The 17,216-nt window shown below is 36.2% G+C and overlaps 1 protein-coding gene across 6 annotated transcripts in view; it reads left to right on the forward strand.

The window, feature by feature from the left end:
- ATP11A (ATPase phospholipid transporting 11A) overlaps positions 1-17,216 on the forward strand; it is a 131,027-nt gene that overhangs the window by 100,265 nt on the left and 13,546 nt on the right. For 3 of the 6 annotated variants that reach the window (XM_071807556.1, XM_071807548.1, XM_071807560.1), the window contains exons 18-27: positions 290-471; positions 1,169-1,420; positions 3,928-4,102; positions 5,372-5,474; positions 5,718-5,863; positions 6,836-6,895; positions 9,140-9,267; positions 11,012-11,147; positions 11,715-11,738; positions 17,003-17,068. In XM_071807556.1, the coding sequence (XP_071663657.1) occupies positions 290-471; positions 1,169-1,420; positions 3,928-4,102; positions 5,372-5,474; positions 5,718-5,863; positions 6,836-6,895; positions 9,140-9,267; positions 11,012-11,147; positions 11,715-11,738; positions 17,003-17,068 (1,272 nt within the window). The remainder of the gene's footprint in view (positions 1-289; positions 472-1,168; positions 1,421-3,927; positions 4,103-5,371; positions 5,475-5,717; positions 5,864-6,835; positions 6,896-9,139; positions 9,268-11,011; positions 11,148-11,714; positions 11,739-17,002; positions 17,069-17,216) is intronic. The other 3 variants (XM_065829629.2, XM_065829630.2, XM_065829631.2) reach the window with 1 other exon arrangement.

Below are 17,216 nucleotides of genomic sequence, written 5' to 3' on the forward strand. Positions count from 1 at the left end.
TCTCATACATCCAGTTGGGTGGCTGAGCTGTTTCTCTTCTGGAGGACTGAGGTTTGTCCCTCAGGTTGTACTTGCTCCCAGGGCAGCAAGGAATCAAGCTGACAAATGTTCTAGTCTAGACTACACTGTACTAGTCTATACTATACTCACTTCACTATAAGAGTAGTGAGACTCTTCATGTTGATAGTAAAATCATTCAACGTTTTGAATATTCCAGCATACACACCAGCAAGAACTCTAAGAAGGGTTTTCTAAGAAGCATTTTGTTTCTTTTGATTGCATGATTTAGGAGGGACTGCGAACGTTGTGCGTTGCGTATAAAAAGCTCACAGCAGAAGAATATAGCAGCGCACAGAAGCTGCTTCAGAATGCAAAGTTGGCCCTCCAGGACCGGGAAAAGAAATTGGCAGAAGTGTATGAGAAGATAGAAAGAGATTTTATCTTGCTTGGTGCTACAGCTGTTGAAGATCGGTTAGTACATTTCTTATTTCCTTATGTTTAGTGATATTATCAAAATAGTTGAAGACTCTCTGGATTAGAGGTTTATTTGAACAACACTTTATTTGAATCGCCTCCATACCCTTAGCTTACCAAAGTTACACGTGGTAACATTATAATTTAGTAAGCTAGTAATAATAGTTAAGTGTACAAAAATCACTATATTCAAGCCATTGGCATGGAGTTCATGTAACACCTTATTGAACAAATTGTACGGAAAAGTTTTAGAAGAAAGAACCACAAAATGAACATTAAGAAAATCAAAGAAGAATCTTTCAGTCTTTAAAAAAAAATTCAAAAACTGTCTGTTATAATTAGGAAGTCACTTTAATAACTCAGCAGTACTTCAGTGTTTGATGTCATTAGCTAAAGCACTGAAAATGTTTTAATCAAAGTACTTGTCTGAGGAGTTAAGCGTGTTGTCTTTTAGGCTATATAAGTGAAAGGGGAAACTTTGAGCACTTTGAAAGCATCAAAACTAGTTATTTATCATGCACTATTCCCCTAGACATTTTCAGATAGTCCCCTAAACATTTTCCTTTGGGAAAATTCTTAGATCTGATTTTTTTATTGAAATTTTTTATTTGGTTATGGAAAACTTTCAATACAGACCTCTGAATTTCTCATTTCCAGCAATCTGTCAATGTGTGTTGTCAATTGTTTTCCACAGGCTACAAGAAAAAGCTGCTGATACTATTGAATCACTCCAGAAAGCTGGAATTAAAGTTTGGGTTCTGACAGGAGACAAAATGGAGACAGCGGCTGCTACTTGCTATGCTTGCAAACTCTTCCGGAGAAATACACAATTACTTGAGCTAACCACAAAGAAAATTGAGGAACAGAGTTTACACGATGTGCTTTTTGACCTAAGCAAAACTGTCCTAAGACACAGTGGCAGCTTAACCAGGGATACTTTCTCAGGGTAAGGAAAAATTTGAATTTTCAAGCCAGGAATGGGATTCTATGCATTTTGTAAACAATTAAATGATTGATCCTTAAGAGCAGCAGCACCCTGTGTTTCAGTTTCTGTTGTTAAAGTGTGAATTATTGTGTGGTAATTAAGTATGAGGTTGTTCCACATAAGATTATATTTTCACAGTCCTTGTTCTTTCTCATTTCTGGTACTGCTTTAACTGTTAAAAGAAAAATCACAACGGCCATTGTAATTACATATTTTTCCACTGTAAAAGATATTTATTCTTGGAAAAAAGCTATTGTAAAGTAAAATACTGTTTCTAACTTTTTAAAAGGAAGCAGGTATGATGTATTCCTGTAATCAGAGTTAGTATGTGATGTGACTTTCTTGATAAGACCAAGGCCACAGTATATGGCCCTCTTCCTAGGAAAGATTATGCTATGTTTACAGACATGAGACAGGCAACAGTGTAGTAACAAATCTTCTAGTGTGCATAAAAATTCTTCAAGTATCCTAGGTTATAAACAAATCACTGACTTCTGGGTATTTTTCATATCTGTAGAAGGATAGATGTCACGGATACAGAAGTGAAACAGAACATGGTATAGATAGAAAATGGCGTTAAAAAGCAAAAAAAATTCCAGGTATAATGTAAATTATGCCTCATACAAGTAGTAAATTAGGCTACTTATTTGAAGCTTCGTAGCTACTTGCTATTTTTTTAGGTAAAGACCTAAGAATCAGATTCTAAAACATTTTTATCATCTGCAGATGTTAAGAAGTTACTGGTCTTCCAGACATAAAGGCGCATATTTGATTTGTTTTTCTTTTTAATATGGAACTAGCTAGCAAGTACATTTTATATGCGCTTGTATTAAGTTTGTATTAGAGGAACAACAACCTAACAAGCATTTGTGATATTATTTTAGCAGAGAGTTTCTATAACTCTTAGCGTTACAGCTTGAAGCTCTTGGCCAGAGCATTATTAGCTCTCCTTAGACTTTCAACCTCATTGGTCTAATCGAGAACATTTATGTATTCAGATAAATAAAACATATTTCTCTATGTCATCTGAACCACAATTACCTTAAGTCTCACAGGTCTCACAAGGTGTGTTTAAACATGTCTGTTTAACTTTTTGTGCAATGCAAATTTTCTAGATATTAAGACTCATCAGAAGTTTTCTGTCTTTGGCTCCAGATTTGAAGAATGTGCTAAGATAGTAATAGGAGGATTCTGCCTGGATGTTCCAATTCAGGCTGAAACTCTTTCACTATAATACATCAAACATGAAGTACATTGCCTGAACTTCATCATCATACATTTTTGGTTTATATCATTGTATATTAATGGTTTTGCTGTATTTGTGGCAATGGTAACAAAGCGCTGAAAATATCTGAGTTGTTATTAAATATAGTTTACAGTACTCTATTTGTCAAAAATAGCTTGTGTTCTAGTAGTGAAGATGGGAATGCTTAAAACATATTAATATTAGTATTAGTATTAATAAAGATGATGTTTTCCTCACAAACATTGGTCCTGGTGAAACCGTATTTGTTGAAAATCCATACACAGTAGTATGACCTCGGAGCGCTGAAGCTAGAGCACAAATAAACCTTAATGAATGTTTTTATAACACTCACTGCTGAGCTGAAGCCTGAGGCTGCTATGTGATGCAGGCACATTGCAAAGGTGCTCTGAAATAAGTCAGTTGGATGCTGCAGAAAACCACTCCTGTGGCGTGAGCCATCTTCCCCCATTGTTCAGGAAATGTTCTTGTGGCAAACTGTGCTTCATGCATTTACACTCCTAGCAATGTCCAAAGTATTACAAGTGTACCCATAATAGATTACTGTATTAATCATATATTGTAATATTATAGATAACATCTGTAATAATTATATTATTATAACTACAGGTATACCTGTACTGGACTTTACCACCACGCTAAACTAAATGTATACATGCTGTAAATGCAGGCAGTGGCTTGACCTCTCCAGGCCAACAAATCTCTTCTAGGCATTTCTTTCAAAGCATGGTTTACTTCCTTAAATGTAGACCCTTGAAAAACAAGGTTATTTTCTTCATGAAAGTAGATTTCAGAGCACCAAAGGCCTTTCCCTTTAACTTTTTTCTCTATATTATGGAATATGCCACAAAATTAGCTTCGTTCCTGCAGCTCGGTTTACCTCACCATGGTTCTTGCAGCCCTTTCAAACCAAACTGAAAAGTCATTAATTATACAATCATACTCACTGGTGAAGTCATTGAGGTATAAGGTTTCTGTCTTTGAACTGGTGAAGCACTGAATGTTTTCAGCATAATCTAGAATTTTAAAATGTCATAAATATCAGTCCTATACAATGAATTTCCTTTAAAAGTGTATTAATTTTGCAGCATCCCATGCTCATTATTTTTTCATTAATTAATTTTCACAAAAGAACTATTGCCACATTAAAAATGTGTCTGAGAATTTCACAGTGACTCTTAGTTTATATTTTATCCCTGAACAGACTTTCAACAGATATGCAAGATTATGGTTTAATTATTGATGGAGCAGCATTATCATTAATAATGAAACCAAGACAAGATGGGAGCTCTGCTAACTACAGAGAGCTCTTTCTTGAAATTTGCAGGAACTGCAGTGCAGTGTTATGCTGTCGAATGGCACCTCTGCAAAAAGCACAGGTTTGTATTTCATTTCGTTACTGCTTGTTGGTTGTGCACATATGTAAATATTGAAAACTAATATGCTGTATGACTAATTATGATAATTTAAAATGTTACCATTCACCTTTGTATCTTCTAAAATGGAAAAAGCCAAAAAAAAAGGTGGGGAAAACGTCTACTGGCAAGCAATTTAGATAATGGTATGCTAAAATGGCACCCAGCTGTGCACCTGAATTTGATTTAGGTACATATTGTGCAAATTTTATGGTTGTTACCTGCTGATAAATGAACATATTTAATGAACTGAACTAATTGCTTCCTTTTTAACCCAACAAGCTTTGAATAGTCTACTATCTGTTGATACTACAAGAACCTGCATTCTTTATTACTGTAGAGTGATATTTGTTCTCTATTTTTAACATAAGTGGGAAGCTAAAAAAGAAGAATCCAGACACATAAATGTGTGAATTATCATTTTTAAGTACTTCTTGGCTGTTATATAGTAGTTTGTATCAAGTAAAAACATATCCTTCCATCGCTTCCATTATTGAAACATCTCAATATAGTTTGCAGAACTTTTAAAGGAAACAAACATTGGAATATATGCTTCTTTTTTCCTTTCAGACTGTCATGTCTTTTTCTCAGTGTTTAGGTACAGCATATGTAGCTCTTATTCATTTTAACAGGTGTGTTTAGTCAGCAATTTTAGCTGTCAGGAACTTTGTAGAAGTTTTTAGTTGCAGTTGACTGGGTACTAGATTTACAAAGAGGGTCATTTATAATGGAGAGATTTGAAGTCAAATTTTTAGACAGTTTCTGTGTCAACAGTGTTTAGAGTACTATTGTCTTTTCTTAAATAGTAAAAAAAAAATTACATATACAGAGTACCATTATCTTAAATAGTAAGAAAAAAATTCAGCACAGTTAAGCAGAATCTTTCAGTCTTTTGTTTCAGGATTTCTTTGAAATTGTATGCTCTGGAACCCTCTTATTAATGGGCTTACATGACATTAAACAATCTCAACATCATCTCCCTTTCTTCTGCTCTTCTTTCGTCCTGTCCATCTCTTTCAAAATAGTTTGGAAGTATTTGAAGAATGTTATTTTATATTTGGAACAAATATTTTTAACATGAAGTAACTACTTTGATCTTTATGCGAAGTAGCGCATCAGGTAATATTGGGTTTGTGTCCCTTCACAGTAGGTATTAATTTTGAATTAACTTTACACTCATGCAAAATAAGGAAACCGTTACAGAGAAGAGTTTTTAACGCTGTTGTTTTCCAGATTGTAAAATTGATTAAGTTATCAAAGGAGCATCCTATCACATTAGCAATTGGTGATGGAGCAAATGATGTCAGTATGATTCTAGAAGCACATGTCGGTATAGGTAAGTGTGCTTTTTAGAATACTAATTCAAGTGAAATGACAAAAAACTTCTTAAAAACAGGCCGTCTCAAATAATCAGTTATACATTTTATAGACAACTTTTAGAGAATTTATCACAGGAATTTTATGAGATACAACGGTGATCTCTTATTAAATGTCATAACTTGATTATATAATTTTTCAAATAATTGTGTCTTTGAAATATTCTTCAGTTATTAAACAGCTTCATCACTTTTTTTTAAAGGAATCATTGGCAAAGAAGGTCGTCAAGCAGCAAGAAACAGTGACTATGCAATACCTAAATTTAAACATTTGAAAAAAATGTTGCTTGTTCATGGGCATTTTTATTATGTTAGGATATCTGAACTTGTGCAATACTTCTTTTATAAGGTAGGAGAATGCTTATTCTAATTACATAAATCTCAAAAACTGACATGGTAATATCTGACTATGTGCAGTTTGTGCAGCCAATGATGCAAAAAAAGCAATAATTCCATAAAGAGATTTTGTTGAGTGCCAGATGCAAAGCTGAAATGGGATTATTGTTTTTATCCAGACAATGAAGTGAAAAAGCAGTTATATAAATATATAGATATAGATATATCTATGGTATGTTTAAAAGCAAAATTTCCCTTTTTTTTTTTTTTTTCTCTCTTACAAATTCCAGCACAAGCTGTTCTACTTATTTTCAGCACCTTCTGGGTTGTCTCTGCAGCAGCCTTTTAAATCAAGTTGGAAATAGCATTGGAGAACTTAGCATAACTTCATTTACATTAGTTTCTAAATTCATCATGATAGTGTAGTTAGAGAAAGTTTATAATGTTCATCCCCCTATTTAGACAGTTCTATCATGTGTAAATGTTGGGATCCAATCAAAGTTCTTTCAGTAAGCAGTGAAAGATTACAGAATGGAACCTTCAGAAAATAATCCAAGGTCTCAGTGTTTGACTGTATGTGTAGTTAAAAGAGGATGAAGTTTGGGGTCACAGCTCGAAGCATCCTAAAATTACTTTACTGTGAGCCATGCTAACCAGGGTACCCATGCTTGCTTAGCACTATTTGTGTCCTTTGGATTGTGCTTTATCTGCTTTGCCTTAACTGAACTGTGCTCCTGGATCGCAGAATTCATTCACCTTGAATTTTGAAACTGTAGCCTTGTAAGTTTGTTTTCAAAAATACTAGAAGTATTTTTCTTAACAGTAGTGCAGTAAGATTAAGAATGTTGATTAATAATGTATGCAGCTCTTTCTACTGTTTCTACTACTAGTGTTATAAGACTATAATATACATAGCTCTACTGTTGTACAGCATATAAATTAGCACTTATATTTCACTTGACGACTGTATCACTTTGTCTTTCAGAATGTCTGCTTCATTTTTCCTCAGTTTTTATATCAGTTCTTCTGTGGGTTTTCACAACAGGTTAGTTGTTCTTTTTCCCTCACTGTCACATTTTCTCTTTGGCTTTTTGTTTGTTTGTTTTTTTTAATGAATCCTTTAACACTGTTACTATTCAGCTGAGAAAATGCCAAGGTTAGTTTACACATTGTGAGAAGAAGAACACCACTTGTGGTTCGTATGGTTTACAGCGCAAATTGCGGTTAAGTTACAGAAATTCAATTTTATGAATTATCATAAAAGCGATGTTATTTTCGAAGTCAAAGAATACAGGAACCCCAAATTTGGAAATGGCAATGCAAAGTCAAGTGGCTGTTTGGACAAAAGTGTATTGAACGTGAACAGAGGCAAACCTGAAAGATAAGTGATTGAACTATTTGTTCATTCTTAGAAGTCAGAATGAAAATGGAAGAGTAAATTAGTCTTCACTGGGGTGTGCAGGCATGAATTGCAAACTTCAGACAAATAGCAGCATTCAATTAGTTGAAAAGGAAAAACACTGAAAGATAGAGGAGAAGTGAACTGCTGCTCTCTAGAAAAGTGCCATCATTCAAGAGAGGATCCAGTAGTCTCCTTTCTAAATTGTAGTTAATTTGCTTTTCTCCTTTGCTCTTGTCTAATTTGTGCAGAAAAATCTACCTCTTCTTTCTTCTGAATGAGGGAGCAAAAAAACAAAGAATGAATGACTGGACAAAAAGAGTATTAAGTTTGCAGGATTGGACAAGAGGAGGGTTTAACTGGAAGGAAATAGTACTGTTGCTTTGAATTTGTGGCATGTCTCAAAAGAAAGCTCCAGGAGGAACAAAAATGACAACTCTACTTTTTTTTTGTCTGTTTTGGTTATATTTTCAAATGATGATTTAAAACTTTTTAGGTTTTTTTCAAACATTGTTGGGATTTAGATATGAAAGCATGTGTTGATGAAAATGTAGTTGTAGAACTTCCCGTTCTTTTAACTGCTAACTATAATTCTGAATCAAAAAGCAGGGTTTGACAGTGATTTTGATGGCATAAATGATCGCCAGATAGGTTTTGAGAAGCAGACAACTTTTGATGGGGCGATGTGGTATGTTTGAGTGCTAGTTACAGTGATCATAGAATCATTTTCATTGGAAGAGACCCTCAAGATCATCAAGCCCAACCATAACCTAACTCTAGCACTAAACCATTTCCCTAAGAACCTCATTTAAATGCCTTTTAAACCCCTCCAGGGATAGTGACTCAACCACTTCCCTGGGCAGCCTGTTCCAATGCCTGACAACCCTTTCCATGAAGAATTTTTTTCCTAACATCCAATCTAAACCTCCCCTGGTGCAACTTGAGGCCATTTCTTCTCATCCCATCACTTGCTACTTGGGAGAAGAGACCAGCCCCCTCCATGCTACAACCTCCTTTCAGGTGGTTGCAGAGAGCGATAAGGTCTCCCCTCAGCCTCCTTTTCTCCAGGCTAAACAGCTCCAGTTCCCTCAGCCGCTCCTCATCAGACTTGTGCTCCAGACCCCTCGTCAGTTTTGGTACCCTTCTCTGAACTCGCTCCAGCATCTCAGTGTCTTTCTTGTAGTGAGGGGTCCAAAAGTGAACACAGGATTCGAGGTGCAGCCTCACCTATACTGAGTACAGGGGGACAGTCACTTCTCTAGTCCTGCTGGCCACACTATTCCTGATACAAGCCAGGATGCTGTTGGCCTTTTTCACCACCTGGGTACACTGCTTGCTCATGTTTGGCCGGCTATTGATCAACAGCCCCAGATCCTTTCCACCAGGCAGATGATACATACGTGGAAAAGTAGTTCAGAAGGAAGAAGAATCAAAGACGTGTTGTGGTTTTTCTTTGTACAGCGCATGGCAGTCACCCACAGCTGGAGAACCTCTGGAGTACTCCCACTCCCTCCCTGCATGTGTCCATGTTATGTAGGCATGAAGTGGATAAAAGGGGGGAATGGATGTGCTAGAGAGGAATTTCTGCCTCTACAGGAGTCTACTGTTGTTCAGTTTGGGTAGTTTGGAGTTGGTCTTGCAATTGAAATGTTAGGAGGACCAGACTATTAAACCGATCTTTTAGTTGAGCTTTTTGTCCTCCAGATGGATGGGGTACCAGTGCAGAGTTGTGTATAATATCAGTTAGCAGCTGTTCGAGGATATTTGCCTCTGTTTTGAAGGAATGTATTTTTTTCTGAACAAGTTGACACATTCAGTTCAGATTAAATGCCATGCAGTAGATAATGTTTTAAAGTGAAAACTAACTGATTTAATGATTTTTATCTACAGACTTTATACGATACTGCGTATCTAACACTCTACAATATCAGCTTCACTTCCCTTCCTATCCTCTTGTATGGTCTAATGGAACAACATGTCAGTGCAGACACACTCAAGAGAGAGCCTTCCCTGTACAGGTAAAATTAATATGTTATGCCTCGAAGTTTTTCTGTTCACTGGTGGAATTTACCTCTGTGTTATATCCGAAGTCCTCAGGATTTCTGTACTAGGTTGCAGTAGACCAACGGAAGGGTTGAAAACCATCTACACTGTAAACTACAACAGATAGCATGTGTTTTTACATGAATGTTTACATACATGTAAACATACTGTATGTTTGCATACTGCACACGATTCATTTGCTACGTTAGTGAGCGAGAGCAAAATAGAAATTACTGTCCTACAATCAAAATATGATTTATTTCAGTGCTTTCTATTTCCTTCAGCCATGGGGAACAGAAGTATTTTAAAAAGATAAAGCATACTGTTTCTTTCACATACATGTTTTATTCTGAAAGAAAAGAGGACTGAGTGATAAAGTGTTGTATCATAGGATGTGTTCTGTGTGGTATCCAGCACCATCCTCTGCATACTGTTGACTCACTTCTGTGCATTGAAAGTGTGACTGATTTAGATTGTTAGCCACTTGAATACAGTTCTTGCCAACGAACTGCGTGAGGCCATCTACATTAGGAACAATGCCCAGTTTCAATTCTTGTAGCTGCAAAACGAGTACATTTTAGAGAGTGATAACAGTAGATAATCAAAGATAAAACATTTTTTGAGAGGTCAGATTAGGTGCCCAAAGGTTAGTCAATGCAGTAATATGTTTTTAACTGTGAAACTGAAGATAAATAGAAGATATTACTCTTGAAACCCAGTCTCCCCCCTTTTTATTTTCTCGTCTATATTTTGAGTGTTTTCCATTTAGAAATGGTTATTTAGAAGACCTTTTAGTTTTTTGATAGCTAGCAGAGTTTGTTTGGTCAAAAACATTTGGTTGTTGCTGTTTAACAGGTTCTATTGCTAAGATGTTTTAGGAAATACTACAGTTGGTTTGGGCCAGAAGAGGCTACTGTTAGCCACATATAGTTTTACACTGTATATTGTTAATCTGGGGAGAAATTACCTCATATGCTCATCAGACAGTTTTTAAGTGCATTTAGTAAAAATATTGTTTGGAACTAAATGATTCTGTAGTTCAGGGTTTTCGTATAACTGTGTTCTGATTTGCTCTGATGTGTTTTATGATGTCTACCAAGTTGATACATAATCATTCTGTGGGCAAGAACTGAAGTTATCGTATTTAAAATTATTATGTCGTGAGAAAATACATGCTAGTGAACAGTTCTATTGCTGACTAGTCCCTGTATTTTCGTAGGAGAACATTCAAGAAATCCAATTTGACCTGAAGCTTCAACTCAACTGCAAAATCCTTTTTCACATGTTCCACATTAATATTTTGTTCTGTACCCTGTACAATAGTATCCCATGAGAAATAAAGCAAAGTCTCCAGAGACCTCTAGTGTTTCCATTTAACATCTGCAGTTGATCATCACATGCACAGAAGATACCAGAAAATAGATATATTTTGTAAAAAGATTGAAGAGTAAATAAGTGGATAATTTGCCATACACTTGAAATAAACAGAATTACAGGCAGCAGTTAAATGGGTTTAGTAAAAATGTAATTTAAAAAAAAAAGAGGAGACACTCAAGGAGGATTTGGATGTGAAGTGGTAGACAGTTGTCATGTGGAAATGTGATGGGTTTGCATGCAGTCTCTTAATTCTTTTTCTTTCAAAAAAAAGTATGAGTGACATTGTTTGTCTCAGCTTTTTGAGCATGCTGATAATGAGTGCATATATCTTGTTTTACACAGAGATGTTGCCAAGAATGCTTTGCTGCGCTGGCGTGCATTTATTTATTGGACATTCCTAGGAGTGTTTGATGCTGTGGTATTTTTCTTTGGTGCCTATTTCTTGTTTGACAATACAGTTGTGACCAGCAATGGACAGGTTAGTGTTGGATTTAATCAGTCGATCAAAGGTAATTTTTTTTTAACATTGAGTGTGCTGTGAACGTAGTTTTAATTGTTTTCTTTGAGATTTGCAACACAGATGGTAACTGGTTTTTGAGTTATGGTGAGATAGATGGGTTATCTGTTTAGCAAAGTCTGAACTATGCAATAGGAATTCTGTGTATCAGTAAACAGAACCATAACACTAGATACAAGTTAGAAGTATATCTCATGAATTCCAAGTATTCCTTCAGAATTTACATAGTAACTTTCCTGGTTTGTGCTTAACATGCATCTGTTGAATATCTGATTAACATATCAAGAGAGTCTTGCTAGAGGAGTTATGAATGATCATAAAAGAGCCTAAATGCAACAAGCTTTTTAATATTGCAATTATTTTTTACATATGGCAGCTTAAAATAATCTCTACTTGCTTTGCAGTCACATGAATGCAAATTTTAAGAAGTTTTGCATTTTATTTATTTTACCCATTGATATTTTGGTCTATTTTATTTGTGTGCTTTTTTTTTTTCTTTTTGCTACTTGCTTCTCTTCCTATCCTCAGCTAATGACAACCAGCACTCACATGGTAAGACTATTGTGGATTTGTCATGATATCCATTTCATTCTTCACTGTTCTTTAATTAAACTGTTAAAGAGCAGTTAGGTATTTCCTATAATTATTTCAAAATATCACTTAAACCTGTAGATAGAAATGTTTTTTAGTGCTACTTTGTAAGTACCTAAAATATAAAGAACTTACATGGAATATAAACATGTTAAGGTATAAGTGGTGTGGTAAAGAGCCATGAACTTTAAAAAACACAGGCTTTTTGCTTCCTTGAGTTTTGTTATTTTGTTCTATGCTTTTGTGTGACTTTTTGTTGCTGATTCTCCCCACCGTAGGAAATTTATTACAGTTTATGCTATACAGTGCTTGAATGGCTTTAGAAAAGACCCTCTAAGTGAGAGAAAATAAACTGGGCACAATTTTGTTGATTGTATGTTTGCTGCATTTGCTAGAAGTGCGATATTCAAATATAATTAAATACCATCTTTGTGACATCTGTCAGGGAAATGAACTTTTAGTGTGTTAGAGAACGCTTGTTAGAAAGAGCTTTTGTAAGGACAATGAATTTCCATTAGACATAACTGTATACTGCAGTACTTCTTTTTCTGGTACCATTACATTCTCTGTTAGATGTTTAAAACTCTGCACTGGATTGTATTTATAGTCCTGTAAATTAAACTTCTCATACCTGTGCACATTTTGTAAATGGTTTGTGCTGCAAGTATTCCAACTGGATTCCTTTTTGAAATTTTAGTTTACTTCTGCTGCACATATTAAATCCAGTTCTTCTTGATAAAGCTCTAAAGCCGACTAGTCCCTAATTTCCAAATTTTGAATGTGTATGTCTACACCTAGGTACCCATGTTCATATTTGATGATAAAATGTGTTGCTTGATGAGACAATTCTGACACTCGAGTGTCAGAGTGGGTTAGAAAATTCATCACCATTCAGCATGCATGCTTGTGCATATGTATAAAACTTACACATTTTGAGTCGCCATTTTAGATTTAAAGGCTTGACAATGTTAGTGTTCAGGAACAGTCGGAGGTACGTGTGTGAGTTCATACATGCATGAACGCTAGTTGGTGTTGATGGTTATTTCCAAGTATTTAAATTATGCTCATGTCTGGAAAAAATTAATGAAATATTTGAAGATTTGAAAGATTTACCTCAACAATATGTTATTGTGGAAGAGGAAGAAGGTAGAAAACAGGAAAGGGGATAAAAGGGCTGAAGGTAACACTAATACTATAAATGAAATAAGGTGATTCAAGTTAGGTTTGACATTGTTAAAATTGTTGCTGAAGAGAAAATTTTAAATTCTTCTTTCCCTCCAGAAATGAACTGTTCGCCATTGTTGCAGAACTAGTAAAAAGGGAAGAAAGTAAATGTCTTTCACTTAGACTGATGCCTGTGTCAGACTAAAATTTACATACCCTTAAACTTGCTTCCAAACATAATCTCCCCAGGATGTTTCTCAGTGTTTAGAAATGTGTTTGAAACTGTTTGCGTATCATGTTACTAGAAAAATGGAAAAGTGCACTTTTAATTGCTGATATTTACATCATAAATGCCTGCCTCAATCATTTCCTGGTAAACAAAACTAAGGTGCCAAAGATTTCTCTTTTTGTTATTAATTTGTGATATTGCTTTGTGGATGGTGTTCCACTTTTGATATGACATGGTTGGTGTTGTAAAAACATGTGGCCGGAGACCAACTACATAAGGAAGGGAAGAAGAAAAGAAGGCACTGTAGGAGTAGTTGCACATTGTCAACATCAAATTAGTTTACCCATATAATAAAATGTGTTTTCTGTGGATTGTTTTTATTTTAATATTTTAAGCGGAGTGGATTAAACATAGTTGTTAAGCTGAGTTCAGAGATAGGTAGGAGGAACTAAGTTAAAAGGAATAACAGAATAGGAGATACAAAACGGCAGGAAGGGAGGTGAGTAGAATGATGAACTGAAACTTGGAAGATAAAACACACAGAGTTGCAGAAGTAAGAAGGGAAGTCTTGGATAGACTGGGAGCAGAGCATAAAAAAAAATTTGTAAATAAACTAGATGTTAACATGCCTGACAGTATTCAAGAAGCAACAACATCCTCAGACACATGGTGTGAATTTTGGGGTTGACCTGTGCAGGGCAGGAGTTGAACTCAATGATCCTTGTGGGTCCCTTCCAACTCAGGACATTCTATGAAATTGAGCAGCCTTATGGAGTCTGGTGTCTGTGTGCTATGATGTCATTTTCTAAGCGAAAACGATGACTAGGGGAAGGGTTTGGTTGCAGCCCAATGCTTTTCTATGTATCTTGACAGAGACAGAGGAATGTTGTTTCAGTTTTTTTGACTGAATCTAAAAGCCTTTATTGGAAATACAAACACAGCTGTTCAATATTCAGAAACTTAGACTGACACTAGGCTTTCTGAGACATGCCAGATATTAGTATTGTAAAATTTAACTGCAAGAGGAAAGTCAGTAAATGGCATAATTTGAAGTTCCTGAATTCCTGTCCAGTTTTAACTGCACTGATTTTTTAATTTATTTATTTTTTTTTTTTTTAGGGCATGGAAAATATTGTGGCAATGGCATGACCCTATAAAAGTATTATATTAGATATCAAAGTAAAAGGTCAAAATGTTGGAGGCTTTCTGCACTTCATCTTGTGTTCTGTACACTTGGTCACGTACTGAGTAATTTTTAAATAATGAAATACTCAGAATAATGAATCTTTCAGCCAGTCATTTGTTGATTTTTTTAAAAATTATTTGCCTTTCCCAGTTGATCAGATTATCTCAGCCTAGTTTCCCACAGACTTCTGTCTTGTGGCTGGCTGTGGTCTCCAGTCAGAGCTGTTCCCATGGCAGCACATTTGTGCAATCGCTTGCCCGTGTGGATCCCCTGTCATCTAATACTGGCTGACCTCATACAGAATGATGTCAATGGGAAGGGACCCTGGAGGTGATACAGTTCACCTCCTTGCTTGATGCAGTTGCTTAAAGCTTTGTGTAGTCTTTTTCAAGTTTTGAATATCTCTGAGAATGGAGATTCCACAACCCTCCTGGGTAACTTGTTCCAATGTTTTTCTGCCTTCATGGTGAAAAAATTTCTCATAATACTAAAGCTGAGTTTTTCTTGTTGCTGAAGAGAGGTCTGTTCTAGCTCTTTGTCTTTGTATTGTTCTTCAGATATTTGTGAGCAGCTACAAGGTTGTTCCTAAACCTCCCCTGTACCAGACTAAATAAAGTCCTTCAGCCTCTCCTCACAGAGTGGCTGTAGACTGCTCACCACTTTGGTTGCTTGCCACTGAATCCTTTCCAATTTTTTTCACATCCCTCCTGAACTGAAGGATCCAAAACTGGGCATGGTGTTCCAGGTTCAACCTCACTATACCTGAGTAGATGGGAGTAATAACCTTTCCTCAGTGGCCATGTTTCTGCCAATACAGCTCAGTTTGCAGTTTCCCTTGTGTACAGAGAGAGCACTCCATAGGCTTGTACTCAGCCTGGAGTCTGCTATGTAACCCCATTGCAATGTCCTTTTCAGCAGGGGAATTGCTCAGGCAGTCAGTTCCAATGTATGGCATTACTCCTCCACAGGTGTAAAACTTTACACTTTTCTTATGTAATTTCATAAGATATCTGTTAGCCCATTTCTCAAATCAGTGTAGGCCTCTCTGGACTGAAACTCTGCCATTCATTATGTCACCTGTTCTCTGTATTACCTGGCAATTTGCTCCGGATGCTTTCTTTCTGTGTAACCATCCAGGCCACTGACAGAAAGATTTAACAATATCAGTCCCTAGTGTGGTTTACTGGTTACCAGCAGCCAAACAAACATCAAGGACAGTGATCACTAAACTTTGAGTTCAATGGTTCAGCCAGTTGTCAACTCAATAATAGTCCAATGACCTACCCCCTGCTTCCTTATCATCCAAATGAGAATGCTGTCCAAGTCAACTGTCAGATGCCTTGCTAAATTCAAATTAGATAGCATCTGCTGCTCATCCTCCTTAACAACTCCTGATCCTGTTGCTCCCATACTGTTGGCTGCTCTTTCCTTCTCAGGCTTTCCTGTCAAATGCAAGAAGCAGGTTTTGCTTGTGAAGACTAATATCCAGAGTATTGAATACTTCAGTATTTCCTTTAACACCTTCCACTACATTGTCTTGCCACTCCATCAGTGGCTTGCATTTTACCTTTGAAACAAGGATACCTGTAAATATCCTTTTTATCACCCTCAACACTCCTCACTAATCGCAGTTCAAGCTGGGCTTTGTCTGTCTGACTTTATTCCTCTGTACCCCCAAAATGCTTTTATGCATGTTTCCTGCCTGCCCATATTGTCGTCTCCCGTATGCTCCCGTTTTGCCTTTTTGTTCATTAAGAAATGTCCTGCTTGGTCAGCTGGGTCTTCTGCTGAAATTTCATGTCCTCCTACAGAAGAGACTTCATGAGGTCTCAGCAGTTTCCTATTTCAAAATCATTCAGCTCTCTTGGGCACCTTTCTCTTTCATGGGTGTAATGCCTTGAATAAAAGTCTCTTCTCCTAAAATAGGGTGTCCTAACTCTGTTGCTTGCTTTCCCAACATTTCTCTGGATCTTAAACTTGGTCATCTCACAGCTGCTGAAGTCCAAGCAATCCTCTGTGACCATATTCACTACCAGTTCTTCCTTCCATCAGCATGAATGATCATTTCTGCCCACTTGAAAAGCTGAAGTGTTTTTGTTTCATTATGTAGATGAGGAGAAGATCAACCACAATTCAAAAGTTGTTTTTTCTTAAATGTATGTAGAACATTTACATACTTACATGACTTTGGTTATCAATCACTTTCTTTCTTGTACTTTTACTCATCTGTATACCATTCTGTTGAACCTCCGAGTACTTTTTGGCCACCAAGGGCAGTAGAGAAGGGAGATCAGAGGAAAGACGATGTCTGAGAAGACTGATGAAACTACTGCAGTTCGTTTATAAATCTCAGTGATTCATTAACAGCACTTCACTTGATTTTTGTGAAGAAACATACCTGTTGACTTTAGGTTGAGTGCACTGACTGTGGTTTTTTTCATGTCTCTATGAAATCTGAGGTGTGGACACACAAGGGCAAGAAACGAGCACACTTTGTGAGTGGATAGACCATGCAAGATTTCAGTGTGTTTGCTTAAGTGTCGGTTCCCGATATAAAGCAATAAGTAGCTCTAAGAGGTTTATTCTGGACAATTCACAAAGTATTGGACAATATTACTTTTAACTGCTTTGGACCATTTCTTGTAGATGTTTGGAAACTGGACCTTTGGAACAGTGGTGTTTACTGTGCTTGTATTCACAGTTACATTGAAGGTAAGTTATACTGTATTTTATCCATTGAAACTTTCTTAGAGCTTGTTTTTTAATTGCTTATTTTCTGATTTTCTAATTATATTGGTTTCTTTCTATGACCATGCATTGTCCAATTAGTTTAAATTAGTTTAAATACAGATTTTAAATT

The sequence above is a fragment of the Patagioenas fasciata genome, chromosome 1 (assembly GCF_037038585.1).
Source record: "Patagioenas fasciata isolate bPatFas1 chromosome 1, bPatFas1.hap1, whole genome shotgun sequence".
Classification (NCBI taxonomy): domain Eukaryota; kingdom Metazoa; phylum Chordata; class Aves; order Columbiformes; family Columbidae; genus Patagioenas; species Patagioenas fasciata.